Source organism: Lynx canadensis, chromosome A3, assembly GCF_007474595.2.
Source record: "Lynx canadensis isolate LIC74 chromosome A3, mLynCan4.pri.v2, whole genome shotgun sequence".
Taxonomy (NCBI): domain Eukaryota; kingdom Metazoa; phylum Chordata; class Mammalia; order Carnivora; family Felidae; genus Lynx; species Lynx canadensis.
In genome coordinates, this window is record NC_044305.1 from 80,104,953 (window position 1) to 80,117,862 (window position 12,910).

At 35.6% G+C, this 12,910-nt stretch overlaps 1 protein-coding gene across 1 annotated transcript in view; it reads left to right on the forward strand.

Annotated features, from left to right (window-relative positions):
- The window catches only part of EHBP1 (EH domain binding protein 1), a 337,775-nt gene that overhangs the window by 60,173 nt on the left and 264,692 nt on the right, over window positions 1-12,910 (forward strand). The window contains 1 exon segment of the mRNA XM_030310685.1: window positions 7,506-7,563. Coding sequence (XP_030166545.1) covers window positions 7,506-7,563 — 58 coding nt within the window.

Genomic DNA, 12,910 nt, shown 5'->3' on the forward strand with positions numbered 1-12,910 from the left:
TGTTATTCAAAGTTAGTAATATATTAGCTATCTCTATCTAGATTATCAGAAGATAGGAGGCAAGTGATTTCATGCCACAAATTTTTTTTTTTATTTTTTTAATGTTTATCTTTGAGAGAGAGAGAGAGACAGAGCCCAAGGAGGGGAGGGGCAGAGAGATGGAGACAGAATCTGAAGCAGGTTCCAGGCTCTGAGCTGTCAGCACAGAGCTTGACGCGGGGCTCAAACCCATGAATCACGAGATCATGAACGGAGCCAAAGTCAAACCCTTAACCAACTGAGCCACCCAGGCACTCCTCATGCTATAAATTCTTTATTCTAGAACTTTTCATTTCATCTTAAAACATAAAATGTTTATTCAGTTGCAGTCATTTAATATTATAGTCATCAAATCATTTAGAACTAGCTGAGATCTTAGTCCTCTCTTTATCTGATAAATTAGGGATTACGCTCACAAATGGAGAGACATTCTGAAGGTCACTCAGGGCCAGAACTAGGAAAAAGAGGTTTCCTCCAGGCTAGTATTCTTTTCCTCCATACTATGTTGTCTTGGAAAGGTCGTCTTTTACAAATCGTATCTCCTAGATTAATACAAATTGTTCCCTCCAATTTCTTACCTTTCAGTACCCTCCTAAGATACTTACCCTAGGAAAAGGGGAATTTTTTTTAAATTTTTTTTAATGTTTATTTATTTTTGACAGAGAGAGAGAGACAGAGCATGAGCAGGGTAGGGCAGAGAGAGAGAGGGAGACACAGAATCCGAAGCAGGCTCCAGGCTCTGAGCTGTCAGCACAGAGCCCGACGCGGGGCTCGAACTCACAGACCACTAGATCATGACCTGAGCCAAAGTCGGATGCTCAACTGACGGAGCCACCCAGGCGCCCCAGGAAAAGGGGAATTTTAATTGATGTAGAAGAGAATGAGTGATCTGAAAAGCATTTGTCATTTTGTTATTTGGGCCACTAATGGAGTGGCATATCGACTTTCCATACCCAAGGAAAAATGTCCCAGGAATTGGAGAGACTGCAAACAGAGGAAGGGAGGCTGCCAAAATCGTGTGGGACCTATGTCAAAATTTTGTGTAGGGCCAGCTCAGACCTTAGAGAAAATTCATGTTCATGTAAGACAAAGAACACAGTCCTTCCATTTCTGTTGACTTAGAAGCAAATTTATTCAGTTGTCTAAAAGCTCTTTAAATTGAAGTGAAATTTTAAAAATTAATTTGTTTAACTCTGTTCATACTTTATTCTAAACTTAAAATGATTGTTTTATTTTAAATAACTTCCCCCCACATTTAAATAGTTTTCCAGCATAAAGCAATATAAATGCATTCCAGAAAATAAAGTATATCCTTTAAATGATACATAATTTTACTTTCTTTTTCTTTTTTTTAAATTTTTAATGTTTGTTTATTTTTGAGAGAGAGACAGAGCACAAGTGGGACAGGGGCAGAGAGAGAGAGGGAGACACAGAATCTAAAGAAGGCTCCAGGATCTGAGCTGTCAGCACAGAGCCCAACGTGGGACTCGAACTCACGAACTGCGAGATCATGACCCGAGCTGAAGTTGGACGCCCAACCAACGGAGCCACCCAGGCGCCCCCATAATTTTACTTTTTAATAGTGGCCACGGTTAGCATTTTGAGATATTGCCAGCTGATGTCTTCTTTCATTATATAGTATAGGAAAAAATTTTTTAAATCTGTATTAAACAAACTTAACATGATATCCTAAGCATTGTCCCATGCTTGTAAATGCTGTTGGAAAATATATTTAATGGCTTTATAATTTTGTAGTAGATGTACTGTATTAGTCACTCATTTTTTGTTGGACTTTATATTTAAGGTGTCATAAATTATAGGTTTTAAAATAAATTGTTGGGTGTTGGGCAAGCTCTTTTTGTTAGCATGCTTACTTCCTGCGACATACATAAGTAGATCCTTCTAGGCATAAGGTTTTTGTTACCTTCTTTGTGTTCTCCAAGGTTGTGCCGGGCGTGGGGTAGTTTGCTTAATTGTTTGTCTCTCCCCCACTGGATTGTAAACTTTTAGAGGATTGAGGTTTAATCTTCTTTCATCTTTGTACCTCCATTGCTCAGCACAGTGCCAGGAACATAATAGGCATTCACTCAGTAAAATATGTTTTGCATGCATATTATGATTTTGGGAAATAATGAGATTGGTTTTCATGTGATGTTTTGGATTTTTTTCTCATGGCTTTTTTAGTCTCACCTCACACATGTATAAGACACACATGAGAGTGGAATCTAAATTTAAGCCAGATTATTTTTTTTAAGTTTATTTCTTTTGAGAGAGAGAGCACACATGCAGTGGAAGAACAGAGAGAGAGGAAGAGAGAGAATCTCAAGCAGGCTCTGCATTGTTAGCACAGAGCCTGATGTGGGGCTCAAACTCATGAACTGTGAGATCATGACCTAAACCAAAATCAAGAGTTGAATGCTTAACCGACTGAGCTACCCAGGAGCTCCCAGATTCTTAAAAAAATTTACCTTGATACACAGTAGCTCACTAGTGGCAAAGAGGAGGGCATAAAATTTAGCGACAGGTCAAAGAAAGATACAGCTTACTGTTTTATAATCTTGTTCATTGTAGCTCTCTTATTTTCTCCTTTTTCCTCTCCTATTTTCCTCCTCCTGCCTACTCTCCAGAATTTAGCATCAGGACCATACTTTGAGACAAGTCTTGCTGCTTTTGCACTCAACTAGTTCCTTTTTAAGGACTGTGAGGGTAGGTTAGAGGTGTTAAATTTTAATTTTTTTAAATAAAGTTTTCTTCCCTGAATAAACCCACCAAAAGACTTCACATCTTTTTAATGGAACCCTTTAGATAGATTTCACAGAAAGTGCATCTGTGTGTACATTTTATGTGTATGTGTATAAAATGTTCATATATATAATTACATGTTTGTAGGTTTATATGTCTGTGTATATTTCATGTGTAGGCCTATCTGGCTACTTAGGTGATGGAGTAGAAATGTTAAATATGTGATTATTGAATTCTTTCTGAAACCCGAGCTCTACCAGGTTGTCTTGACTTTTGATAAAAGTTGTATAATTATAGGTTCTTTGATAGTTGGATAACACTCACAGTTGCTCCATCCCTGTGTCTTGTGTGCACATAAGTAAATAAGTAAATAAGTAAATATTTAATGGTTCTTTTCTAGTACAGCACAGATGCTTAAAATATTAATTGTGGTCAGCTAATTGTGTGGTTATTGGTACTCTTCTGAGAACAATAAGTCACAGCACCATTCTTTATTTTAGAACACTGCCTCACGTTGCCCTGATAATACAAAGGTGGACTGATTTCTCGTAAAGACATTTTAAAAATGGGACATGACTTAGAATCACAAAAAAGTTTAGTTGTCTCTGGGGGCATTCTCAAGTAAGTCATTTATGTTCTATTTACATTCTCAGAACTTCAGGCAGGTAGGTTAGGAGACCACCGTCCTGATTTTTTATAGTAAAAGTCTTCCCTGTTGTGAAGTAACACATCTGAAGTAAGGTCAGAATGATTGAGGGGAGGGAGATGCTGAAAAGCTGAGTTGGAAGGAGGCAACAGTGCAGGTGGCCTGGATGGGGGTGGGGAGATACCCCCACTGCTGGCGCAACCCACGCCTCACTAGTGTTAAGTCAGGAGTTAACAGGGATTACTTACCACTGTCCCTGTGATACAGTGGTTCTCAACATTGGCTGCACAACTAGAATCACCTGTAGGAATTAAAAAAAACCTGTACATGACACCAATTAAATCAGATTCTCCAGGAGTGGACCTAGGCATCAGTATTTTTCAAAGTTTCCCAGGAGATTCCAATGTGCAGCCAAGGTGGGAATCCCTGTAAAATTTGAATAAGCTACAGAGAGGATGTATTATTTAGCTACTGGCTTTAGTTAGTTAGACCTGATCTATTATAATTAACCAACTGGGAATTCCTGGTGGAAACTTAAGGTTCATTCAGTAGCAACTAACTGCTAAGAATATAAAGAAAGATATGGTTGATAAAGGAGTGCAGTCTAGTGTAGGAGATAGAAATAATAGTGTAATACAGGGCATATAGAATATTTAGATACAGGTGTTTCTAGGGTATTACTAGAAATACAGTAGTAGGGGCAGATAGCTGCTTAAGGTTTGGAATATGGAATGGCGTAGAAAGGAAATGAGAAGTGGTCAAGGTTTCACAGAGGAAGTGATGAGTTAATAGTTTATCAGGTAGAAAAGGGAGGAAAGAGGAAGTTTTTAAAGAAAGGTAATAGCATGCAATGTGAAGAGATTGAAGGAATACATGTTCAGGTATTTGTAAGTTATACAGAAAGGAAGATAGAGTTGGGTGGTAAAGTGCCTCATAAAAGCAACATTCAGGAATATGGACGTTATTTTGCATGCCAGGTTGTCAAAGGGCCAAATGCAGAAGCTGGTCAGGTGTGAAGCAGTTGGTAGCGTTGGAGGCTCTAGTAATCCGGACAACATGGACTTTGTTTAAAGGCATTTAATTTAGAAAGGATTTTCAAAATTTAAATTAAAAGTTAAATAAAATGGAATATTATTAAGGGAAATGAATGTGTTAAATTCAACCTGTAAGCGCCAGTTTGTTAGTACCTTCCGTATAAGAGACCAGTATGGGATAATAAGCAAGGACAAGCTGTAAGATTTTATAGCATTTCTAAAGAAGTACCATAGAGATATCATTAAGAGTTGGGGTCACCTGGAGATGTGGAGATGAGAACATAATGAAAAGATTAGTAGTAATCTAGGTTAAATGTTCATTCTAGCAAGCCATAAATACTTTCAAATAAGGTAGTTTATACAACTTGTTGGCTACTCATTTCCTGTACTGTTAAGCTGTCAGCATTGATCATACCTTCTTCCCACCTCCATCTGTTACTTTACAGCTCCCCATCTTCACTGTCATTTGTCCTATTCTGCTTCTCTGTGTGTTGAACAAGGTTATGTTTGTTTCTGTGTTGGTTTGGATTTTAAGTTAACACTCTTGATAGTTCATAGAAACTTTCTTCTGTTTCATCTTATGTAGCATTTGGTTATTGCTCCCAAAATTTCACTGTGGGAAGATTCACCAAACCAAGCTACTGGTTTTAGTTTACAGTTGTTGTCTTTAATGCCTGACCCTCAGAATTGAACTGAGTCTTGGATGGAGAACCACCAATTTTCTATATATACCATGCTGGTTATTATCACCATCAGAAACATTGTGCATTTGTTTAGATGACTCCCTACTTAGTCATTTTCATTACTGGAACCTTCCTCCTGTTTTTTTTCTAGTGTTTCTTTGAGTTCTGCGACCTAAAATGAACAAGAATTAACATTTTATGATATTTATGTTGCTTTTTGCATCCTACTCCTTCCCTTAGTTAACTAGGATGTGTGCGTTGTAAACTCTTAAGTCTTCATATGCCTAAAACCATTTCTTTTCTTTTTTTTTTTTCATTTAGCAAATATTTATTGACTATCTGCTCTTTGCTAGACAATGTCTAAAACCATTTCTTAAATGATGGATTAGCAGTATAAAACTCAAGGGTGACAGCTATTTTCCCTTAGCAACTTGAAGATCATTAATTTTATTGTCTTTTGGGCTTTGTTTCTGCTAACGAGAAGTTGCTATCAGTCCAGCCATTCCTTTGTTGGTAACCTGTCTTTTATGGTTTTTCTCTTTATTCTTGCTGTTCTGTAGCACAGTATCTAGCTATTAGATTTATTTTTAATTATCCTGTTCATTAATATATACTTTCTATCTATTCTATCTATCTATTTCTATCCAGACTCTCTCTTCAAGTCTGGAATATTCTTAGCCTTATCTCTTCAGTATTTTCTTTGCCATTCCCACTGTTCTGAACTTCTAGAATTTCTTCTAGGTGTATGTACTTCTCAATCTGTCTTTTATGTCTCTTACCTTGTTTTAAAATATTTTTATCATTTTATTTTTCTATGCTACATTTTGGGTTACTCAGTACTTTTTCATTGGGCAACTCTCTCTTTGGACAGGTTTGTAGGTGAATCACTGGGTAAGGGATTCATGACTGGTGGCCTTTTATGTGTATGTATGTATATGTATGTATTTAATTAAATGAAATAAGAGGACAGGTCATCTGCTGATGGTGAGGGATTTTGGGGTAAAATAAATGAAAGAGGAAGGAAAGAGGAAAGAGGTGAAGGTCACCAAGATGAGTGTACCATTCATTTCTTGGTTAAAAAGCTTTTATCTAAAATTTTTTAAAATAAAGATTTAAGGAAAATAACTGATAATCATAATCTTGATATTTTCCCCAAGTATTAAAGAGAATGCAATTGTATTAGCTGAGAACGTAAGGTTTTTGCTTGTTTGTTTTTACTTTATATTAGCAGAAGGTAAGGAAGAGGGGTCTGAGAGTTAAAAGACCTGTATTTCATATTTGGTTCTGCCAGAGATTTAAAAAAAAAAAAAAAAAGTTTATTTATTTATTTATTTTGAGTGAGAGAGAGAGAGAGAGAGAGAGTGCAGGAGGGGGGTGGGTAGGGGCAGAGAGAGAGGGAGAGAGAGAATCCCAAGCAGGCTCCTCACTGTCAATGCAGAGTCCGACGTGGGGCTAGATCCCATGACTCTGAGACCATGACCTGAGCCAAAATCAAGAGTCGGATGCTTAACTGACAGAACCACCCACGTGCCCCAGTGCCAGAACTTTTGATGAGTTATTTTGCCAATTTTTAAGCTTACAAAATAGGAATAATAGTATGTACCTTACATGTTTTTTTAGTACTGTATTGCTTTTATGAAGATTTTTGAGATTATAGAAATGTTTTGAAAACCGCAGCATTGGGGCGCCTGGGTGGCGCAGTTGGTTAAGTGTCCGACTTCAGCCAGGTCACGATCTCGCGGTCCGTGAGTTCGAGCCCCGTGTCAGACTCTGGGCTGATGGCTCAGAGCCTGGAGCCTGTTTCTGATTCTGTGTCTCCCTCTCTCTCTGCCCCTCCCCCGTTCATGCTCTGTTTCTCTCTGTCCCAAAAATAAATAAACGTTGAAAAAAAAAAAAAGAAAAGAAAACCGCAGCATTGTTCATAAGATATGAGATGCAAAAGTAGTATAACCCATAGATTTAAATTATTTTGTGTCATTTTTATGCTGTTGTCTCCAGATTAAAGTGGATAATGTGTTAGATGTATATAGCATTACTTTTTAGAGAAGATCTATGTGTGCTTTTTCTTTTGTCACCAGTTCCAAGTATTTTATTTTACTTGGTTTGTCCCAATGGATTAACTTACTAAAAGATTTTTAGAAAAACATGTGGATAAAATATTAGTCATTTAAATTAGATTATATTTATATTCAACATTTGCTATTTTTGAATAATTTAGAGAGATTTATTGTAAAAGCAACTGCTCTATGTAATCTAAAGTAGGTGACATTTTTGTCCTTTTAAAAAAGGCACCAGAACTAAACTTTGTTAATTTGATGTAAGAGAACTTAAATTATACTTAATCTTTTTCCTGTTTGACAGGCAACCAGATAAACTGGTGGTGGTTTGGACAAGAAGAAGCCGAAGGAAGTCTTCGAAGGTTTGTCTCTTTTCAAAATTTCGTACCCAAATGTTGAATTTAACTTTTAGTTAAATTATTAAACTTCTGTAGTCCCATTGTAGATTTTAAAATATTACTTGACATTTTGGGTTATTTCTGATGATCTACTACTAAAATGGTTGATTAGGCATTTTGATTGTGTAACTGCAGTTCTGAAAATGGGAGCCAGATACCTGAGTTTTGATCTTGGATTTGGTAGCCTTGGATAATATCACAGTTATCTAGCTTCTCTGTACTAGTGTATTTATGAATTAATGATTAACTAGGTAACACTTACAAAATTGTACCTGAGATTATTTACTCAGATTCCAAGAGGATGAAGTTAGGGCACACTTAAGGAATGGTGAGTTCTTGGAGTCCATTGCTGGGCTGCAGTAGAAAAGGAGTTGGGTTTTTCAAAGATTTTAATTTAAAAAAATTTTTTTTGATGTTTATTTATTTTTGAGAGAGAAAGAGACAGAGCATGAGCAGAGAGGGGCAGAGAGAGAGGGAGACATGAATCTGAAGCAGGCTCTGGGCTCTGAGCTGTCCTCACAGAGCCCAATACAGGGCTTGAACTCATGAACTGTGAGATCATGACCTGAGCTGAAGTTGGATGCTCAACCGACTGAGCCACCCAGGCACCCAAAGGTTTTAATTTTTTGCACTTATAGCTTTGTGGGGAGTAGAACAGAATTTTTAAAATGTTCAGTAACAATTCTGCAGATACTTTAAAAATTCCATTCTGTAAATAAGTATGAATGTATTTCTATAAGCACATAATAATTACAAGCATGTTAAGGATGTTGGTTTTTCCATAAGTAGTCCTGTGTGAGGAAAAAATTTATTCCTTTTAATTAAAATTAAATCAAGTTTAAATTTCAGAATTTTTAATATTTTTGAGGTACCTTGTCAAATTTTATTGTGCTAAAATTACATATAGATCTTAATTATACAATTTAAGTCAATATATACTTGTGTAATTAGTACTCCTAATAGCATATAGACTATTTTCGTCACTTTTTCCTTTGAGTCCTCCTCTGGTTAATTCCCAACTCTCAGAGGCAACCACTATTCTGATTTTTCTGTCACCATACAGTAATTTTGCCTGTTTTTGAATTTCATTTAAATGGAATCATACAGCAGTACTGTTTTGTGTGTGGTTTCTTTTGTTCAACGTAATGTTTTTGAGGTTTATTCATGCTGTTGTGAATATGGTAGTTTTTTTTATTGGTGAGTAGTATTCCATCAAATGAATTTACTACAGTTTGATTATTTATGCCACTATTGATGATTTGATTCATTTCCAGTGTATATTTTGAATATTCACTACTGCAAAGAGGTTTACTATAAATATTACCATACCAGTATTTTAGGAGACAAATATTTTAATTTCTCTTGGGCAAATACTTAGGACTGGAATCAGTGGGTTGATACATTTTTAACTTTTAAATGTATTTCCACCAGCCATATAGGAAAGGTCCATTTACATCATATCATGAATGATATCTTCTTCAGAGTATATATTTATAGTTTTGGGGCATTGTATTTTGGACCTGTATTTTCTTATCCATTCACATATGAGAAAGAGTTCTAAAAATAGGCTTAGGGTCTTCTCTGTTTTGCTGGATATTGTTATTTTTGCCTAGTGGGTCTTAGGCTTTTGTGGAGAGGAATAATATAAGGTCATCCACTAAGTATGATAGATGAATATAACTATAACTATAAACTTTAGATTTAACATGTTTTTAGCTATCAACAGAAAATAATTTTCTCCTTTTAATAATTAGATACTATTTTCTAAAAAAATATGAAACATAATGAAATACTGTAGATTATAGACCAATTCATAATGCATACCCATATTTGAAGTAAAATACACCTTTATTTAATTGCATTTTCAAAAGTCAGTCAAATAACTTTTAAGGCCAAATTATTTTTCATATTGTATCAAATATTGATTGAAGCCAGATAGTAAAATCCAAACATATGTGGCTATAGGTTGATTTTTCCCAGAATGCATATTTTCTAGAAAGAATTAATTCTTGTACTACTGTCAAATTGTGGCACTCTTAATATTTTAAATCCCTCCTGGATATTTCAGAATCATTGTGTTTCCTCTTAAAATATTATAGGTGTAGTTTTTTTGAAAAAAATTTTAAGAACCCACCATGTGTTAAAAGCTCTTTATATAGCAAGTGCGTAGTATGTTCATACATATGTGAAGTGCTGTGTTATAAGTTGTACAGACAGCTAAAGAAAAGGGGGGGACTTAAAAATCAGTTTCAGAAATTGTGAAAGAAATGATTACAATATTATTGTAAAAGTTAAGCAGGTAACTTTTTTTAATCTTAAGAAACTTGAAATACATGACATTTTGGAATTCTTTAAAACACACACACACGCACACACACACACAAACTTGTCTCCAGCTATTTTTTATTAAATTAGCTATCAGTTATACCAAAACCAAAGACTAGAACCATTTTATTTCTTCTGAAAGATACTTCTGTTTTCTGATGGTTTTCCTTTAAGATATACATTATTTGCTGCTGAGTCCCATTGAAATCACTGAGGGAGAAAAAAAGATCTCTGCAACCATTGGGCAGAAAACATTCTAGTTTTTACTTTTAACTATGTTTTTGGAAAGAGTTTGAGTTGCACAGTAGTCAGTTTGGTTTTTGTCATCCATGTAGCTTATTATTTCTCTTTCCTGATTCTGAGTATACCTGCCTTTTTTTATATTGATTGATAGATTGAAACTTATAACTGAGACCCAGATAAATATCAGATTAGTGAGTAAAATAATAAGGCACACTACCTTATTTTTTTTTAATGTTTTTATTTACTTATTTTGAAAGAGGGAGCACGAGTGAGGGAGGGGCAGAGAGGGAGGGAGAAAGAGAATTCTAAGTAGACTCCACTCCATCATTGTGGAGCTCAATGCGGGTTTGATCTCATGAATCGTGAGATTATGACCTGAGAATCGTGAGATTATGACCTGAGCTGGAATCAAAAGTCATATGCTTATCTGACTGAGCCACCCAGGCGACCCTACCTTAATTAATTTAAAGTTTAGTTCTTAGTTTAGTGCTCACTTTCTTTGGGCACATGTTTATCTTGATAGCTAAATATATAATTAGAACTCATTTTTTATTGAGAAAGTAGTTAACCATGGATAATTAATACAATGTGCAGCTTCCCTACCTCTTCTCCTCAAGTCATGGCATTTATAACAAAGATTTGTTAGGCTGCAGTTGATTTGTATATACTTAAATAAAATTATTTTTCGGTAAAATATATGGCAGTAGGAATCAAAGCAACTATGATAGTCCCCATAAATTATGGCAGAGTAGTATGTTGCCTTAAATATGGTTTTCCAACAGAAGTTTAAGCTCACAGAGAAATGGGAGGATTCCAAAGGGAAACCAGAGCTTTAAAGACCTCACAAGCTTTTTGATGGCATTACCACCTTTACTTTCTTGCTCTGTGGTTGTGCTACAGCCTTTTACAATGTGCTGAGATAACAGGAGGGGTAGGGTACAGTTGCAGAGCTTTGCCTTATGGCGACAACTCTAAGGTAAACTCTACATGTGACATCTTAAACATATGGGTATATGCATTTTTATAAACCGAAAATTATCTATTTAACAAGTGACAGCTATATATTTTTAGTGAAATATTTTCATTTTGTAGGAATCACAAATAACAAGTGAATGTTTATTCTGTGTTTAGTACCATATTAGGTACAAGTCTTTTAGGGAAGGTATGACATGAAATAATTAGAAAGTAAGGCATTTTATAGAGTCAGTACCCTAAATTGAGAAATGTTACCTTTTTTCTAGGTTTGCTTTGACATGTCAAAAGATCTGTCATATGATTAAAAAATGAGAAAAATTGTATAAGGGGAACTGGATAATGTGGCCTAATCCTTTTGTACTATTATCTGTACTAGATAGATTGCTGGCAAATAAAGAGATAACCTGCCTTTCTTAACTGTGCAAAGGAGCTGAATAGCTGTATGTGCGTTTCTGTGACTAATTTTTTTTCTTTCTTTTTTTTTTAACATTTACTTATTTTAGAGAGAGAGAGAGAGGAGAGAGGAGGTGGGGGGGGCAGAGAGAGAGGGGGACACAGAAGCTGAAGCAGGCTGCAGGCCTGACACGGAGTTCGAACTCACAAACTGTTGAGATTATGACCTGAGCCGAAGTAGGCTGCTTAACCAACTGAGCCACCCAGTCGCCCCAGTGCCTAATTTTTTTCTGAGAAAATCTTTTCTATTACTTTCAGTGAAGACCAATCAGGGTTCTTATAGTAGTGATGTTTGCAAATATGTGCTTCTCCTAAATCAAATTCTTAAAAACATAAATTAATGTCTCTATGGATTTGTACAATTTTTTTTTTTTTTTTTTACAAATCTATTTTTGCCCATGTTGGACTTTTCATTCTTTTTCTAGGTTCAGATTCCTGAATTCAGTTGGAAGTGAAAGTTTTAGTAAGCTGTTTGAAAATAGGAATCTTTTTTTTCGTGTTTGCTACTATGTACATCCCTGGTTTCCTTTGCAATAAAATTTACTTCGTTCTGTTTTCTGCCTACCATATAATATTTTGCTAACATTATAAAGGAGGTGGTGCCAGCTAATCAGCCAGACTAATTGATGTTGTTACAGTGTCCTAACTTAGCCAGGTTGTGTAGACTCTAAAAGGAATATCAGAAAACCAGAGCTCTGACTTAGTTGGACCTTTTTTGCTGGGGACAGAGATGCTGAGTGGAATGGTAAGAAAATGGCAGCATATTAGCAACTTGGGAACTAACACCCTTACATCTTCTTTTAATAAAAAAAAAAAAAGATTTTAGTTTGTTAAGCAGATTTTATTTTTGTTTGTTCAGCAATCTAATTTCTATTCTGTGATCGAAGAAGGAGGATTGAAAGAGGTCATTTAGAGTGCTAGCATTAGGGTACCTGAAGAAATTATCTGATATTACCATCTACTAACTCTGCCCAGTGATCTCTGCATTCCCTGCTTTTCTCACTTTTGATATTTGTATTATCCACATAAATGTTAAGAATTTAGCGATAGAAGACTATTTTCTTGACCACTGTATGAATCAGAGATAGAGCTGGGTAAGATGTTGGTCGGGTGAAGAAATTTGAACTTGGAAATCATGTAGGTGGTTCTCCTACTGATTTACTCATGTGGGTTCAGGCAAGCTATTTACTCTTTGATTGCTTTAGTTTTCTTATCTGGATTAGATCTCCTAAGGGTATCTTCAGGTCTAAAATCCATTGATGGTCATTTTTTCATTATGAATTTTACAAATACTAGGGGTGCCTGAATGGCTTAG